Source organism: Eublepharis macularius, chromosome 2 (genome assembly GCF_028583425.1).
Source record: "Eublepharis macularius isolate TG4126 chromosome 2, MPM_Emac_v1.0, whole genome shotgun sequence".
In the NCBI taxonomy this organism is placed as follows: domain Eukaryota; kingdom Metazoa; phylum Chordata; class Lepidosauria; order Squamata; family Eublepharidae; genus Eublepharis; species Eublepharis macularius.
This window is the reverse complement of record NC_072791.1, coordinates 174,392,892-174,411,776: the sequence shown is the minus strand read 5'-3', so window position 1 is coordinate 174,411,776 and position 18,885 is coordinate 174,392,892. Positions and strand designations below refer to the sequence as shown.

Sequence of the window (18,885 nt, the reverse complement as noted above, 5' to 3'; positions counted from 1 at the left end):
ATATTGATTTTTCTTACCTTTTATCAATAATATAATTCTCTTGGGAACACAGCGACTGGGGAAGAAACAGCATAGCATAAAAATCATCATTGGTAACTATTTGTATTATGAAGTCCAAATGTTTCAGATACTAGAGAGACAGGGAAGAAGAAACAAAAAACACAAAGCACGCCAGAAATGTAAGTGGCCCTCTGGCTGCATATATTGTAGGAAACAACTGAATGGGTAGCACTGACCAAATAACCATTCATGTTTTAATTACCATGTGGTGTCAAAAACTATGTGGATCTTTCAAAAACACAGTACCTATTTAATACAGTAAATGGTGGGACAAATAGGATGTACAGGAAGGAGAACATGACACAATCTGATCTGCAAAATGCCCCGTCTTTCCCCAATGCTAATTACAAGGAATGTTTTACAGCTACAGATTGACAGGGAGAATCGAAGAATAAAACAAGCCTCATACATTCTTTTTCTCAGTGCCCTTTACCCTTGATAACAGGGGAGCATGCTCCCAAGGTTAGATAGGTTTTGGTATTATTGGTTATTCTACCTAGAAGAATAATCAAAGGATTAATTCAAAGAATTTGATATTCCCACACAGTGATAATCTCCCCCACCAAGACCCAAACTCAACTCATAGCTACTGCTCTTAGGCAAATTTTTTTCTCCTTACACTGACTTACTGCTGTGCTTCAAACAGTTCTTTTACTATTATGCAAACATTTGAACTCAACCTAACACAAACAGGTGGAAAGTTAACAAAATATTAACATGGAGAACTGTGCACTGACTTCACCAGAAGATGAGGTAATTAACTAGGGGTATGGGTAGAGCAGGGGAGAAGCAGCACGGCTACCACAGCAAGACAGACAAACTATGTTGCCACTATGCTTGAATCTCAGAAACATCCACGTATGTCACACTCCCTTTTGCAAAACTGACACACCTTTGGAGAAATGCGTATGTTAGAAAGTAATAAGCAGGAAAAGTGAAATGCCTTAAGTTTAGTCCCATGCCTTACTATCCCCCAATTGTAAGTTCCTTCTAGCACAAGAAGTTAATTTATAGGAATGAAAGTTTTGAAGTTGGGTTTGGTCCCTAGGAACTAGACAAATTTATTTTGCCACTGGATGCTAATAATTAAGGAATCAGAATTCAGAGAGCCCCTCAGGTCTAATCCAAATGAATTCTTCAAAGCGTTTGCCTCCGTATTGCATTCAGTATTATTTTCCTTGTTTGAGGGTAATAAGAATAGCACCAAATGTTGGCTTCATAGAACATTTTACTGTTACCACTAAATAAATGTAGAGTAGCAACAGCATTTTTTAGAAAAAGTTGTACTATTCCAATCATATGAAAGTAAAAAATGTAAGCAGCAGAAATACCTTCTCCAAGTTTTATATACAAAGTATAAATTCTCTCTCGGTTGGTTCTTAAGGAGCTTTTCTGTTAATGTTGGTAGTTTCCACCAGCTCAAGGACCCTCCCACTGGTACAAGAGACTTTTCTGCAGGTCTTGTGTTGGAGGAAACTATCATTGTTAGCATAAAAGCTCTGTAGGGACGAATCCACTGTTGTCACATACAGTCAATGACGCTATGAACATTCCTTGTAACAGAATACCTACATCTTGTGCAAATATTCGTTCTCTAGCTCTCTGGTACTCTTCTTCTCGTTCTTCTATAGATTTGCTTCTTCTGTCATCTTTTAATCGTATTCGCATCTAAATTAAATAAGTTATTAATGGCCAATTTCCACTGCACGGTACAAGTGAGTAAACAAGACGAGTAATACAGGTTTAACATTTACCTGGTTATCATCTTTGTCTAGACTAGAATTCTCTCTTTTAAGGATGTACCGTTTTTGAAAATCTTCACTTTTTTCATCTTTTATATGTTCGCAAAACTTCTGGTCAGGTCTTTTAAAAAAAGATTAAGTAAATCACTAGAGACAAGAAGAGATTGTTTCCCAGAATATACACATTTAGACAAGCCCATACAGACATTTGCAATACCATTTAGGATATCAAAATGGCTCACAGATAGCTCTTTCATAAGCAATATTTATAGACTGCAAAAGGTCTTTGGGAGCTAGCACGCTCAATTCAAGTTTATATTTACTTGAATAGAAGAACCTGGGAGATAAAACTTACTGCTAAGAGCAGAGATCATAAAGGCATTTACTTTTTAGTAAAGGGGAACTTTTGAGCCTCTCCCATCAAATAGGAATTTGGCACAGTGGGTGTGTTCCCTTTGTTTCCTTGTAGACTGTAGTTATACAGCCAGTAGAACAGGAAGAAGAAGACACAGCAGAACCCCTACCTGACTTCTTCAAGTGACTTGAGCTATTCTGCAATTGAATCATGGCCCAAACGGACCCCTGGGTAACACAAGAATTGCTTCAATGAAAGTTACTAATTAAAGGCATGGAACGAAGAAAATTCAGGTGCATTTTTAAGACAAAAAAGAAATTACTGCTTTAGAGAAGTATGAGTGGGGGGGGGGGGCGCTTCATTTTTGACAGATCTTTTTCCAACCAACCAGCCAGTCTTGAGATGCCCAACCTACTCGGCAATAAGCAAATGTTGTATCATAATACCTTTCTAAGTAGTTGAAAAATAACTATGTGTTGACGTGCATTAACACAAATGTTTTGTCTTTGCATTTCCGCAGCTAAAAGAGAGTTGTATAAAAGCAGGGTCAGGTTATTTCTTAATTTCTGAAGTCTCATATAATAAATTTAAAAAGCACTCCCAAAATCTACTTAGGAGTTGCTGGATGCCCAAATATAATTAGCAGGCACTTCAGAGAACCTTTAGACTGTCTTACCTCTTTTCTCTTAAAGGTCCCTGAATTTACTGCCCTGCAATCACCACTCCACTGAGTCGTCCCAGTGTGCACTGGGTGGATGATGTCATTAACAGCACTGATCGGCACTGGAGCGGGGAATCTGCCTATGAGGAAAAGGCAAGTTGTGTTTTATTCAATATGGAGTAGATCTCCAAGGTTTTCTTTCTAAATTCTTATTTTATATCTCAAGCGATTTAAAATAAGAACATCGAAAACCTTTATTTACATAGTCTATTGGTTATATGAATTGCCTGCTAATTATTACTAGGGCTTCCAGATATCAGCCTAGATTTTTAAGAATAAGAAAAGCTCATCTATTACTGCAGTTCATTATCTAAGTCCCCCAAATCTTCAGCCACCTGTTGCCAGACAGACACACAGTTTGAGGGATAAGTTAGGTGTAAGCCAATAAATTCTGTAGTCTCTTGCATGATAAATACATCTTAAATTTGGCTTTCCTTTAAACAAATGTTTTGTCATAGTCTAGTTCCATTTAATAATAACATACTTTGTAAACCGCTTTGAGTGAGTGTTTAGTTGTCCTGAATGGCGGTATATAAACTGAGTTATTATTATTGTTGTTGTTATTATTTCACAGGCTGAAAAATAGATACACAACTTACATCAGTGTTAACTAGGTGTTGTGAAGTCTACTATGACCCAAAGATATAATCTGTATGTGGGTAAATTCACATGGATACAGTTCGAGCTCTCTGGAGATTTCTCAACAACTCTTTCCAAAAATGTACATTCCTTTCCTGGAATGAGCAGGGGGTCGCGAAGAAATCTTTAAAAAAAGTTTCATCCTCACTTTCAGTTTTCTTATTCATACACAAATGACCCACTGGAGTCTTCACAGTGACTCTCTGCATGATAAGGCTGACTACGTTGTAGTTAAGCCTCTTCCCACCATGTAAAAACTACACAACAAGCAAGTGTTTCTAGGGTTCTACATAGGCGCTAACTGGAAATCAGCCATCAATTTAGCAAAATGATCTAGAAAGGTGCTAAAGGAAAAAAGAGAAGGAGGATAGTTTTTGGAAGAAATCACTGTGTGGTATGAGAATTCTGAACTACCAAGCAGTTTGTCCAGTGTTCTTGTTGAACCTGTGAGATGACTCAAATTTTATGTTACAAAATTACAACTTTCAGTTTGGCTATTGTGCTTCTATCCCAAAATTGCAACATTTCAGCCGTTTTAATAATGTGCTTTGAATTGTTAGAGAAACAGCTCCACAAAAAGCAAAATAGGCAGTTGTCAAGGAAACACTGACATAATGCATGAATGTTGTTCATTTGCTTTGCCTTCTATAAGTCCTTTGATACTCAGTATCCTTTGTTAGAAAAATGCTTTCTATGTCCCAGATACTAAAATTGCTATAGTACAGGCCAGTTTCAGGAGGACAGCCATGTTAGTCAGTAGTAACAGAATAAAATTAGAGGCCAGTAGCTCCTTAAATACTGACAACATTTTTGAGGGTATAACCTTTCATGAGTCAAAGCTTACTTTGTCAGATACTGACGAAGTGAGTTTCAGGAATCCCAGCCCTGGCCATCAGGCAACAGAGCCTAGTTTGGCTGAAGTGCCTTTCCTTGGCCTCAGACAGAGAGGTGTGTGGGTGGGGTACCAACCTAATCCCCCTCTTCTCTCCCAGCTCTACTTCCTTCTGAATAATAATCATATTTGATTTATATACTGCCATTCAGGACAACTTAACGCCCACTCAGAGCAGTTTACAAAGTATATCCCCACAACAATCACCCTGTGAGGTGGGTGGGGCTGAGAGAGCTCTAGAAGAGCTGTGACTGACCCAAGGTCACCCAGCTAGCTTCAAGTGGAGGAGTGGGGAATCAAACCCAGCTCTCCAGATTAGAGTCCTGCCACTCTTAACCACTACATCAAACTGGTTCTCCAACTACACCAACTGAGTTGGAAGCCAGAGCTGGTCTGTCCTCCTTGGTGTCCTTGCTCAAGCCTTTTGAAGGCTCTCGCCAGGCTTGGGACATACCCACTGGCCCTCCTCTAACCAGAAGCCTTATGAGAGTGAGGACCAGCCTATGACAGACCAACAGTTCCTCCTGAGCAAGTTCTTCCTAGTTACTCCCCTTCCTCACCCCTAGGGTGGAGATTCCAAACAGCTGATGGTCAGACAGCTGGCTGTCAAAGGGCCAGCTGTTAGCAGATTCCTGACTGCTAAAGTGATAGCTGCCATTGATCAGTGGGCTGGTGTGCAGCCCTTTATAAGGTGCTTCAGTCACCTCACTGGGCCTGGTGGATGTTGGTCTTGAGCTTGTGGGAAGCTGATAAGGAGGGGGCAGGACGTTGTCCCCACCATCCCTCAACATAAACTTTGACTCAAGAAAGCTTATACCATGAAAAATACTGATTGTCTTTAAGGTGCTATGGTACGGGAATAAGGGTTACTTGAAACAATGAGATAAAGAGGAACAATTTTATGGAGATTTCTAGACAGATAAAGGAGAATTTAGTTTTTCTCTTGTTCTCCCCAGCCCAAAGAAGAAAGGGATTGTTTTGTTTGTTGTTACAGTTCCTACATTAGGTATTAGTGGTGCTCTTAAGAATACTGAGGATGTGGAACAAAAATGCCATTAAAAGTTTCTACTTATGGGGAGAACTTTTTAAAGACCTAGTACAATCATGTTTTAAAGATTTTTCCTAACCAGTGTAGAATAGAAACGTATAAAAATTTAAATCAGCTCTAGAAACTAAGCCACCCTTCCTCCGATCACTATGTTAACACATTCTATCATCCAGGCAACTGGACTGCATGATTAAAATTACAAGGGGGAAAAGCAAACTTTAGCCTAACTTACATTCTTGTGTTGCTGGTTTTATTTACTATAACTGACTTCCCACTCTGGTCCACATTGTGCTCCAGTCCAAAGTAAGCAGCCACTCTGTGCAATAACATTCTATGGTAAGAGGTCATGGGGGGAAACTTTTTACGTGGGATTCTGAAAGGAAGCAGAAAGTTTTAGTTTCACATAAGTTGTTTCATCATTCAGAAATATCTCTCTTTAAAACCTGCCATACTTACTCATTATTACCAATGAAATCTAAAATTTCCTGTTCTAACTTCAGCAGCATCATTCTGTCCCTAGAAAAGAAAAATAGGGGGGAAGTTTGTATGGCAACTGCAAAATGTACTTTTTTTGGACCAGAACCCTAAGCTTGAAACTTAAGGACTACACATAGTAGTACATGTCTTGTTTCAAGGCAATACCCAACTAAACAGATTTCTTTCAATGCTAGCAACAAGAATTTTGCTCTCGTACATACTTATTCAAATGTAGCTGAATATGAGTACAGGGAATGGAAATACACCTATACAAAATTAAGCTTGGGAAAGGCAGATAACAGACCATGAAGAACCAGAGGTTTTTAAAGGATTTACACAGGGTCCTTGGGGGTGTATTATTTGAGGCATTCAAAGTAAAATAGAAAAAAAACAAAGGAAAATAAAATGAATGCAAAACTATTAATAAACTCATTTTAAAAAATCAACTTGTTTACCTGGGATTGTTTTTTAATGTGTTTACTAAAAACTCATGTAGATCTATTCCAGTTGAATCTGTATATTCTTGGCTAGAATCTAAAAAAAAATCCAAAAGTTGTAGAGAATTAATTAATTGTTTCCACAAAGGCAGTCTTATTAAGCTGCTTTTAAAAAAGTAATTCCTCATTAAGTCTGGAAATTTAAATATATACATTTTGTCTGTTCATTAAGGATCCACACACAAAAATCTGCACTTCAGAAAAACAATACTATCACCTTGTAAACTGATGCTGTGACTCCACCAGTACCTATTACATGCATGTAGGGTCTTTTAAAATTCCTTTTTAAATTACAGCAACATTCCAATGCTTTTTTGCAAGGGAAGACAACTTCTCCAGATGTGTGCATACATTAGAGTATCACCAAATTTTTGCAACTCAGTGTTAAAACAAACTACATCATATGTAACTGGCTTCCTTAGGCCAGCCCAACATAAAGACTTATTTGGAACTTTAAAGCTATGAAACACAAGATAAGGTGTCTAGCAAATGACAGGAATGTACCATATTTGTTCCCATATTTTCTCCTCAAGAGCTTCAAGCCACCTATACCCACAACCTGTCCTCCAATTGCTGCTTATCCTGTTAATGAGCGTATCCTTTTTGGAACCTTTTGAACACTGCCCCAATTTTAATAGATTTTTAAATGCTAAAATCTGGAAACTGGCGGGGGGGGGGGAGAGTTGGGGGGTGAAGGGCACAGAGTAATTCTCCAAGTGTCTACAGTTTTCAGACTTCTCTTAATATCTGGTAGACTTATTTTTGAAAATACTGTTTATAGTCTTTACTACGTCTTATAAACATAGATCTTTTGTCCCAGGACAGCTGTGCTGAAAAGCCTAAGCAGCACATGTACATTCACAGGATGGGGCAAAGAAGCTGGGCCCAAAGGGTGTTCCTGTTCATCACTCCTGCAAAGGTCAATGGTACACCCAAGCTGGCACAGGCTTTGCCCGGCCCTTATTCTTGCCTTTAGTTTGTCTTATCCAATAGAAAGAAAAAGGATAGAAGAAAAATGCTCTCAGCCAGGGCAAGAGACAACTTTCTTTTCCCCTCTTCTATTTACCTCCTGGGGATCTTGACCCTGCCTCTTCATTGCATTTAAAACCAGAACGGCAGGTGTAGAAAGTCAGTCATTCACACTGGAATTGCTTAAGTGTTCCAATTTATTTTGCCGTACACACTGTCAGTGCAACGTCACAGGCATGGCATGGAACAACATAGGTGGAAACTGGGTATAAGAGCAACCACAAAGGTAAAAGTAACATTGTTTGGGTTACTCTTGAAATATATTCAGAAGAAAGGAGTCATAAATACTTCACAATGAGACATCAAAGTTGATAAAGGTTATTCTTGAAGATTCTCTAACAGAGAATTAGGAGTAATTTAAAAACAGATGAACGGCAAACCTCTCGATAGCATTTTCCTCGGTAATTTGTCACTGGACTTTTCCTTTTCAGTTTCATCTTTCAAGGGTTTCTCTTCTTTGTCAAATGATTGTGTTAGCTGGATCTGAATTTTCTCCTGTTAAAAAGTAAAAATCATCCAATTTTTTTCAAGCAAAATATCCCACAATGAAGCTGTGTATTTTTCATTTATCTATAATTGTATCAGAGCACACAATATGTTGAGTGAAGTCTGGTAAAGCAATCAGACAGAATTGTCTTTCAGGCTCTTAAAATTATCCAATTCATACACATGAGAAATGTGATTATTTAATATGCATCTGAAAGACTTTTCAAAAGAAATAAACTGAACCACACTTCCTCTTTATGCAACTTCTTTGCTACCCAAATACCAAAATTACATGGAGGTCTGTTTAGTACACAATACAATTTCAGACATTATCATTATTTTAAAAACAAAGCTATTTAGTTCCACACTTAAATATGGGGAAATGAAATGTCCCCCCTCCCAATTAGTCCTCTGCTTTTTATTTCTAAAACATTTATACAGTAGCCCTCTGTAGCATCTTCCAGCGGACCCTGATTTTGATAATGTAAGTTGCTTTGTACTGTATAGCAATTGTTCTGATGGAGAGGAAAGCATCCAGTTTGAGATATATCAGTAGAAGAATAAAGTTGATTTTGTAGTTTCACATTCATTTGAACCAAGAAGAGGAATTGACCTAGGGGAAAATAAATGCAAAATAATTTCTTAAAAGCTACCTTCCTCTCTTATGCTAATGGACACCATATAAATGCACCTCATATTGAATTCTCTAGGAATATGGAAGGGCAGGCCTGTTGAAATTTATACTGTTTTATGGCCTAATTTGAATCTTACTTTTTTGCATATGTGAGTTTTTCCACAGGAAAATGGAGTTTTCTTTGGTGCCTTACTAATCAGCATAGGCTACGAGGTTCACACATATCTGTCACAATTTGTCCACATTTACCATTGCCACAAATTTTAGCATTTAACAATATCTCAGAAAAATCACAAGTTGATAAACTTGCCAGAGAAGATAACAGATACTATACAGTTCATAGCTGATTTGCCACAACCTGTATTCATTATTAACCACTTTAGTCTACTTTAAAATGTGTATCAGAAGGTCAAGTACTAGAAAATTCCCAGGAATATCATTGTATTAATGTCACAGTTTGGTATATATGAATAAAAGCACTTTGGGGACAAAGTCTTCTAGAGCTCAATCCGTTTTCGAAATGAACTCCAGATTTGAATCTCTTTACCACCAGAAAAGACTTCTAGCCAACTCAAGTAGCTCCTGTATAATAGCCGTAAGTTTTCACCTGTCAATTGGCTTAAAATATGTTGAGTCCCCTCATATCACCAAGAACATCTGAGAACAGCACAAAGACCCCAAGTGGTCTGTATACATGGACTATGTCACACAACAGCATTTTGGCTCCATGTGGCACTTAAGGAACATGACTAATTATTTCTTGCTTTTTAATATCCTACATATCACGCAACCTCCCAGTCAATTGTTCTGGATTGCTACTAATCCAGACATTCTCATATATATCATGTTATTTCCATGGCACCTGTATCCAGTGCGATGTGGAAATTATCAGCAGGAAAGTGTGCATGTATGAAACCCACAATCTGGGAGTTTGGAAAAAGAAGATTAATACTGCACTCGTAAATTGAGTTACACCCAATTACTTCAATTGAAGTCAGTGGGCTTAGAAGGGCTCTACTTGGGATAGCACTATAAATGAAGTAAGTAAATAAATTACAAGGTGATAAACCCATAAATTTCAGAGGCCAACTCAACATTACAATAATTCTGATCATGATGAAGAGAAAATGATTATTATAGATTACTGTGTAACTCAAAACCACATAAAAATTGCTTCCTTGGATTTCAGTGTAGGAATCTGATCTGCTCCAACTCCTACCTCTATTAAGTTACTTAACATGAGAAAAAGAAACAAGCAGTATAAGTTCTAAAGAACACAAGGGTATCCAAATGTATTTGGAAGCCAAACGCAGAAACTGGATATTCAAAAAACCTCAATCTTTGTAATGCAGTGCTGTATGCATGGATCGGACAGCTAAAACAAATCTCAATTAACATGGAGCTTCCCCCCTCCCCCCAAATAGCTCAAACATCTTCTCTCATGAGCCAGATGTGGTGGATAACTACATTTCTGTTAAACAAGCCTCACAAACAAAGATTCTCTTCACTTCCTAATCTTGGATATATGATCTTTCAGCTCCACCTGCTAAAAATCCCAATTAATTTCTTATTGAGAAGCATCTTGAGATAACCCAACCCCTTCCCTATTACATCATGAAACAGACTCTAAAACCCTCCATTCTCTCATGCTTTTAACACAAGCATTTCTGGAAATTCACCGGAACCCTCCCTTATGTTAAAAAAACTCTTATTCCCAGTTGAGGTCTGTGCACAAAGACTCAATCTCCACCTTTTGAATGGTTTAATATGATTGCATGGGGCAGGGGAGGGGAGAAGATGCAAGTGTGTTCAACGAATCCCTATTTAAAACTATCTGCTTAGACTTCAGGGACTATTTTTTCCTTGTTCAATTACAATAAAATCTCACAAAGGAAAAAATTAAGAAATGTAACTTTCACTTCTTATAATAGAAAAGCCAACCTTTTTCTTGTGAAAGAGAGAATCAGAATGAATTAGAATAATTTCCCCCCCTATAATGGGTGCTAAACCCATTATGAGAGTCAAACAAGGATATGCTATGGACCTGCAAAAACTGGTTTTGAAGTGCGTAATATTATGCACACACACATACTCCAATTGGTACAACATCTCAAAATGTGTTCTGGACCAATTGTAGCTCTCCAGTATTGCCACAATCTATTTCTGGTTGCATGCAAATGACTTGCTGCACCAGACTGTGGATATGCAGTCAAGTGGATATTTCACTGAAGATAATAGAGCATGGGGGGGAGGGGGGTAGATTTGAGCATGTACCACCCATTTACACCCAATAGATCTTGATGCAGAAAGATATACACGTGTATTAAGTCAGTATCACTATGCATATCTCTTTATCTGATCTGTAGCTTGTATGTTTTCAGGGTCAATTGGAAACAGCAAGGAGATACAGTATGGGCACAACTCTCTATGGAAGGGTACTGCTTATCAAGAACTGTCATGGAAACTCAGAATCTTATCCTAAAGCTTTAAGAAGAAAAAAACAAGCACTTTCTCTAGACAAAAAAGTAGCAGAGATTTACTTTCAGGAGGAGACTCTAGAGGCATTATTACGTCATGTATGCCTGCCTGCAGTACATGCCATGGGTATGTTATGTGCAACCTATTAATCCTCTGACCCTGTGGAGAGTTCTTTCAGTGCCTGTTATTTGGAAGTTCAGTGTGTCATCTCCCCTTTGAAGTTAAACACTTTCACTTCTGTAGCCAATGGCCTTGAGGCCAGATGCAGCTAGTCTGAATTGTATCTTCCCTGAGAACAGGGGATGATTTCATTCCCTACTTGCTATTGTTGTCTATCATAGTCTAAACTTTTGTCTCTGGCGTTCGTGCCAGAATCTCAACGGGCTACTAACCTGGGGCGGGACTTTAACCTATAACTAACCATGCTTTCCCCCAACACGTTACTTCTGCCGATTCCACCGTCTGAACCCTTGAACCTGATAGATCTCTAATAAAAGTTACTTCAACCAAACCACCTGTGTGATTGCTGTGGAGAACTTGGGGATTTACTTGCCAAGGACTGACATACTATTCATTTTAAACTTGACTTTTCATAACCAAGAAATGCTTTATTGTTTCTATCAAGACAGAAAATTCTGGTACTCAAACATTTTGCTGTTCTATACACAACACTCATTTAATTAATATAGTATGGGGGAGGGGGAACCTCAGACAGTCACTCCTTGTGCGAGTACCAAAGAGAAAATCTAAGGGATTAACTCCCATTATCTAGGTTAAACTATAATCTACAGATAGTTAGTCCAGGGAACTGTAACTGTAATAAATGAGACTGTAACTTGTAGTACAGCAGAGCCTAGATGCTGGCACAGCTGGGTGTTCATCTCATTGACAATGTGAAGAAGGGAAGTTCTCACATGTTGATTTTTCAGTTCCCACAGACGGCCATGAGCTGAATTAAAAATGTACCTTCTAAATTACTCACAAGGTAAGCCTATGCAGAATTAAAATAATGTTTATATGGGAGCAGGAGATAAAAGATAGTATCACAGTTCTGGTCATAATTTCATTGTCCATCTTGGAAAGCCGTAAATGGCCCAAACTCACCCTAGCAGAATAGTTGTATTACATTTTCCCACAAGGTGTCAAACACACACTGTAATATAGCTGAGGACCTGTCTTCTGTTCTAAATCACTTAAATAATTTGAAATCAAGTTTGGCAGATAAATTTATTTCAGATTGAAGACTAGTAGCACTGCTCTCTGAAAACAGAATGAGCATGATCTTCACAGAGCAGATAATTCAATGTCTCATCTTGAGATTTGTTTTTAAGCAAAGTTTTTAAGCACTGTACAAAAGATTTCAGTCCTCCTGAATATCCCCTTGTATGACTCAGCCATTTTATTTGCCTTTTCAAAGACTCCAGTCTTGCCTAAAGCATGAAATGGGGCTGTTTTACAAGTTCATCCACATAATACTTCCCTAGTCTCTATCCTTTGTAATGTGGAACTTATCACCAGAAAAACATGAATGTAACTTACGGTTTGTGGCTTTTGGAAAAAGTATATTAAATGATGTAAATGGCTCTCCATGGAATCTATTCATATTCCTAAGGTAATTTGGCCTTGGCAAAAATTGAGAGGAGCTAGAGCCCTACAAACAACTACACAATTTCTATAGTAAAGCTCTGCCATAAGACTGCATCTGCTCTTGTCTCTCAGAGAGGACCACATTCTTAAGTCTTGGAACTCTGTGATTTTGATTCAGTGAGATGAAAAAAGCAGGCTATCAAGTCCATACTGCTACAAATGCAAGATTTTCTATAATAAAAGCTAAATGGAGAAAGTGATATAACACCTGTTTTCTGATACCTTATTGCTGTCAGCTAACATCCTATCAGCAAATGGTGAACTAACCAATGATGATTTTATATTAAATTAGGAGGGGAAAGGATACAAACAAGCCTACCATTAAGATAATAACCTGTACTAAATGAGAGAGAGAGTTTCTCATGAAGAGGCTGAGCAACCAAGCTCTCTAATAAATCACAGTGCCAACTCTTTTTGGTCTATTATGATAATGCTATTACTGCACTAGACCTAGTAATAGACCTAGTCATGTCATCAAGAGCTGTTTCACATACATATTATCGAGTTATTACCATATGCCATCACTTGCCAACAATCCTCTTCAAGGAACATGGGAACAAGGACAAAATAAGAAACCATCCCTCTTGTTTGCCTTTATTGATTCTATAGACTTTTAAAATGCAATGGCTATTCAACAGGAAAAAAACAGCAGTACCATAACTCTCAGCAACCTAAGTTTATAATATAAATGAACTTAATACAAATTGGGCACTGTGGAGTAATGGTTAAGAATGTCACTCTCTCTCAGCCTAACTAATCTTACAGGGCTATTAACAATGGGGTGGAGGGGATATAGGCTGCCTTGAGTTCTTTGGAGGAAGTGCAGAATAAAAATGGATGCATATAATTGTTCAAATTTGTTATTTTTCACCTTTTCTTTTTTCAGAAACTTATGGCACTAATCGTATCAGCCACTATGCAAGAAAATGAATTGGCAAGCCAAAAGAAGAATGAACACAGAGAAATCAGCAAAAAAATACTATAGCTGCTTTGCAAAATTTGTTAACCAATTCTAATCAACCTCATGAACATGTAGGGTTCACCACAAAAAGGAATGTTGAATTTACTGTGAAAGTTCATTCTCTTCAAATGATGGAGCATATTAGAGTGGTTATAGCTTTCACTTAGCAGTTTAAAGTATAAGCTCTATGCCCAGCCCTTGCTGATTGGAAAATCCCTACTCCCTAGACTTGACTTAGCCAGGAAACCAAGATCTAAAAAGAAAACTTTTAACAAGTCAAAACTTCAACGAACAACAACAGAAAATGCTAAAAACCCTCCTACAGAAAAGTTGAAAAGAAAGTAGTTCCCGCAGACATATTAAACAACCGGAAAGAGAAAATTCATAGCATCCATCCTATCCTATGACAGTGATGTACTTAATATGTTTACCAGAAGAACTTCATTCACAAAAGGCAATGAACTTTAAATGTTATCAATGGGGAATGGAAGGGTCAATCGGTGCAGTAATTAACCCACAAACACAGACTACAAACTACTGGTCTAGCAAAGTTTATTTAGACGATTAAAGGCAATATAGCTGGTGAATCTCTCCAGAATTCCTTCACTTGTCAAAAGGGGAAACTGGAGTATCTTCAAAGTTAGTGAAAGTCTGAAAAAAAGATTTTTATCAGCTTACCACTAGGAGTGTGCATGGGGAGGAGATTCGGGTTTCCCCGGAGTGGGAAAAAAATGCGGAAATACCTTAATTCTGAAGCGGCAAGCCGCTTCAAAATTAAGGTATTTTACTCACTTTGGTATGCTCTGCAAATATTTGGAGCATGCTGAAGTGAGGGGGGAAACTCGCCCACCCCCCTGGGGCAACCCCTCCACCCCCCACCCACTTACCTGCTGGGAGGGTCTTTGACAGGTGGGTGGCGGCGGCAGCACGAGGCTGCGACGGTCTGGAGCCAGCCAGCTCGGCTCCTCTGCTGCTGCACCACCGCCTGAGCCTGCGGGGTGGTGGGGAAGGCTGGAGCCGCCTCCTCCGGCCCCTCAACTGACAGCAGCGTGGCGGCACCACGGCGGCCATTTGAGGAGCAGGAAGGGCTTTCTCTGCCTCCTCTGGCCTTTCCTGCCCCTCAAATGGCTGCCGGCGCGCCATGGCCAATTGAGAGGCAGGAAAGGCCGGAGGCGGTGGCTCTGGCCTTTCCCACCACCCCACAGGCTCAGGTGGCAGCATGGTGGCAGAGGAGCCAGAGCCACCGCTGCCGCTGCCAAGGTCGGTGGGGGTGGGGGCTGTGGGTGGGATGATGTTTAAAGGGCCCTGCAGCTTTCCAAATCGGGGCCAGCATTTATCCGAATCAGAAACCCGAAGTGCACACCCCTACCTACCACTACTTTATATGAGGACAATCTCTATCTTCTTTAGTCACCATCATGTCACTCAGCATCAGCAATCAATCATATTTTCAAGTAAAAGATACATCATTTTTTACTGTTTGGAGTAGAAAAATTTTTTGGAACTAGTTTCTCCTATGTTACTGTAACCATGATCCATATTATTTAATTGAATGCAGTCTGCCATCCCAGACACCATCTCATTATTATAAGCAATTAGTTGCAATGTCTGGAAAAAAAGAGCTGTCCTGTGTCAGAGAAAAATGGTTCTTATTTTATGGGATGGCTCCTTCTGCTTGGTCTAAATTTTTGCAAGCAAGCAGAAGTCTGCGTAACACAAGACCTACATTCCTCTTTCCTTCAGCAGAGGAACATAATGTGGAATGGGATAACCATCATATCAGACTAGTAACAGTTTAACCCATGCTTTCAGTGTTCTGGCTGTCTACCATGCATCTCAGACTGGCACTGATCCAGTGCGGCTCAAGAGCACTCTTGGGAATTTTGTTGTTGGGCGGAAGAGAATGGTATTCCTAACTGGACCATGCAAGTCTTTACTGAAAGGATCTCAGACACTTATACTCCTCTGTGGAGAGAGATCTAGCCACTCTCATCAAAATTCACAATGCAAGATCCACCCTCAACATGGTTCATAAGTGGGAGTAGTCACACCAAAATACATTCTCTCATAGGAGTTGTTCCCCATCTGAAATTACTGCAAGTGTTCAGTAATCACACACCAGAGTGCTAGCAGATTCTCCTGTGAGACTATTATGTTCACCTCTCATACCCTCCTTATCCTTAGTTCTATTTGTATGCATATCCCGCCCTCACCTAATTCTGCTCAGTGTGCTAAGTAGGTCGCACAACTCTGATCCTTTCCTCAATGAGCTGAAATCCACACTAATTAATTCTATGGTTTCAATGCCAAGGAACATTCCCCAATGTTACCGGAATGTGTGTTGTAAATCTTGGCTGCGATGCCAAGCCTTCAATATTAGCCACACACATAAATATTCCAAACTATAAGGTGACATTAAAAATCAAGTAATATTGTACTCTTTGGCCACAAAGCCGGCAAGAAACAAACTTTCTTCCTCCCATTAATTTGGACAATCTATGTCAGGGACAGAGCATGAAGTGCACAAAACGTATTCATACCCAAAGTACATCTATTTATTGCTAATGAGAGACTGACTGCTTTACATTAATATGGGCTGTCCACACACACACACACACTTTTGCCAGTTGCCCAAATACTCCCAAAGAACTAACTCAACTCCTGTGTTCCTCTCTTTCAAACAAACGTGCTTAAGGAGCAAAGTTTGAGGTCCCACATGTGATCTTTTTTTTTTTTTTACCTGCACATCCTGTGAAATCTCAGCTGTGGGAGGTGGAGGAGATTCTTCACACACAGCCAGGCTCCGAACTAGCTTTAACTTTGTACTTGACTGAAGAAAAGTATTTACAATTAAAACTCTACAATTCACAGTTATTTTCCCTCAAATTAAACTTGCTGCCAAGCATGTAACAAAACTGATCACATTCAAATGTCAACTACTTTCAATACACAATCATTTGTTTTGGAGGGCAAAAGGACAAGCAGTTAAAGCTCTGGAGTCACCAGGTATCAGCAGAAAGCAACTTCAGTTAATAAAAAAGTAAGCAAAGGAACAGCAATATTTCCTACCTCTGGCAGCAAAAAGCCACTATAAATATAAAGGCAAAGCACAAAAAGCAAACGATTATGCAAAACAAAACAAAAAAAACACCAAAAATACTATATTGCCAAAAGGAACAAAACTAAAGTCAATACATAGCTTCACAAAATAGCAAGGCTTCATTAAGCATGAAGACTTCCTTAGCATGCCAGCACGCAAGTCTACTGTACCTTTGACCTTTTTCCTGTCTGTCCAAAAGACTGCGCTGGCCGCTGAATGGTGAGCACAACAAAAGAGAGTTTGTATTAAACTTTATGTACTGACTGTATAAGGCATTTGTTAATTCACCAGTGTGCACAGCAGAGAGAAAGCAATTTCACAGTGACCATTAGATTCAAGATGATCCATCCGTTTAACCAGAAGCAAAATACAGCTTAGACTGCTGTCAGCTTTTTAGATGAAGCAATATTTCAGTTTCCATTCTTAAACCATCATTTTGCTTGTAAACAGAAAAACCACCAACTTAAAAAAAACTTGCTAATAGCTCAGAAGTTAATGCATTCAGACAAGTGCTGAATATATCATTGCCTGCTCTGCTCCTCTAGTCTTCAGATAAGACAGGCATAGGGTCACCAGAAACAAAAACTGCTTCTAAGTATTCCCTTCCCCTTGAGCGATACCAGTCATCACAGGAGAAGTCCAGTTTCCAAATAATACTGAGCCATTTTACTGTTTCTCCTCTCTCATGATATAAATGTTAGATAATACCTATGGTTATCATCATCTCTTGCATTATCACTCTGGGAGTTTGCTATCTGCAGGGATGTTATTCTCAAAATAATTTGGAGGAGAGAAAGATTATACAGCAAAGTACTAGCTAGCATTATAGACTGGGCAGGGATCAATTGCCACAAGGAAATAATTTTCTGCAGTATTTCCACAGTGATTATTACCTTGGATCCTTCTACAAATGCACATGGATCTGGGCATGTTTCTGTGGATCTGGAATAAAGATGCGTACTGACACATACATGGGCTACTGAAAGGACCACATTTTCACTGGTAAATTAAAAGCCATGATGTTACAACAGAAAGTGGGATTTGCTCTAAACACATGTTCAAGTCCCTTCACAGCCATAAAGCTTGCCAGCTGGATAAGCCATTGAGCTTTGAGCCAACTTATCACTGAATGATTTAAAGACTGAGAAATATTGTGAAACATTTTTCTACAACTTAAAACTACTTTGTAATGTAGAATTATATTTAAAAAGTGAATGCTTCCGTCAAGTGCTAACACAAGCAAAACATAGTTACAACTTAGCAGAGGCCAGTGATTTTTATTTAAGAAACAATATTCCAATAAAAGAACAGGCTAAGAGACTGTCAAAATGCTAGAGGTGTTTGTACAACACAGATACAAACTTTTTTTGCGGTCTTCTATTCCTGTTAAATAAAGAAATACTTCCAATTTCAATGTGACCCACTGTGAATGTGATATTTTCTAGCATGAATGTGGATTCTCTGACATCTGCACTTAGTCACTTTCATTTCACTTGACTTTACTACCGCAGAATAATACTGGTTCTCCCATTTTTCCACAATGTGCACAACACACAAGTTTTATTTTAATTGAACTATGATGGTGAGCCATCCTACAGGAGTTTGTTTGCTCTGCATAATGGCATGTTAGAGGGAGGGAAAGTCAGTATGAAGGTGAGGAAGGAGTTTAAACAACTCTTAATCTCCAAGTCTACTTAAAATAGAGCACTTTAAAGCTACACAACTTATTATTCAGTACAGATTTAAATCAGTATAACATATTATTTAGTACAGCTTCCTAGAATATCCTTTATCATCAATGTCTTCATATTCCCTTCCTTTTTCTAACCTTGTCTTCATATTCCCTATTTTCTCCAAAACAGAAGAACGCAAACCTTCGACATGATTTCTGACTTATGATACAGAACAGCTAACATTACATGATCAAGCATCTACCACACAGTCACATATGGAACGGAACATACATAAGGAAGTCTGAAAACAGGAAGGCTTTGGACCTTCATGGAAGTTCACATGCTTGTATTCCCTTCAATAAGCGAAACACCCTTTTACTGTTCAGTTGAAAGACAAGCTGATACTTGAGGGCCTAATGTATCCATTACATTAATGAGCTGCGACG

The 18,885-nt window shown here is 38.8% G+C and overlaps 1 protein-coding gene across 2 annotated transcripts in view; it reads right to left on the bottom strand.

Annotated features, from left to right (window-relative positions):
* Window positions 1–18,885, bottom strand: part of R3HDM1 (R3H domain containing 1) — a 109,650-nt gene that overhangs the window by 43,157 nt on the left and 47,608 nt on the right. The window contains exons 4-12 of one of the 2 annotated variants that reach the window (XM_054970845.1): window positions 16,937–16,978; window positions 16,407–16,496; window positions 7,841–7,955; window positions 6,390–6,468; window positions 5,914–5,973; window positions 5,690–5,830; window positions 1,815–1,923; window positions 1,633–1,728; window positions 18–55 (exon numbers count right to left, since the gene is read on the bottom strand). In XM_054970845.1, the coding sequence (XP_054826820.1) occupies window positions 18–55; window positions 1,633–1,728; window positions 1,815–1,923; window positions 5,690–5,830; window positions 5,914–5,973; window positions 6,390–6,468; window positions 7,841–7,955; window positions 16,407–16,496; window positions 16,937–16,978 (770 nt within the window). The remainder of the gene's footprint in view (window positions 1–17; window positions 56–1,632; window positions 1,729–1,814; window positions 1,924–5,689; window positions 5,831–5,913; window positions 5,974–6,389; window positions 6,469–7,840; window positions 7,956–16,406; window positions 16,497–16,936; window positions 16,979–18,885) is intronic. The other variant, XM_054970844.1, reaches the window with a different exon arrangement.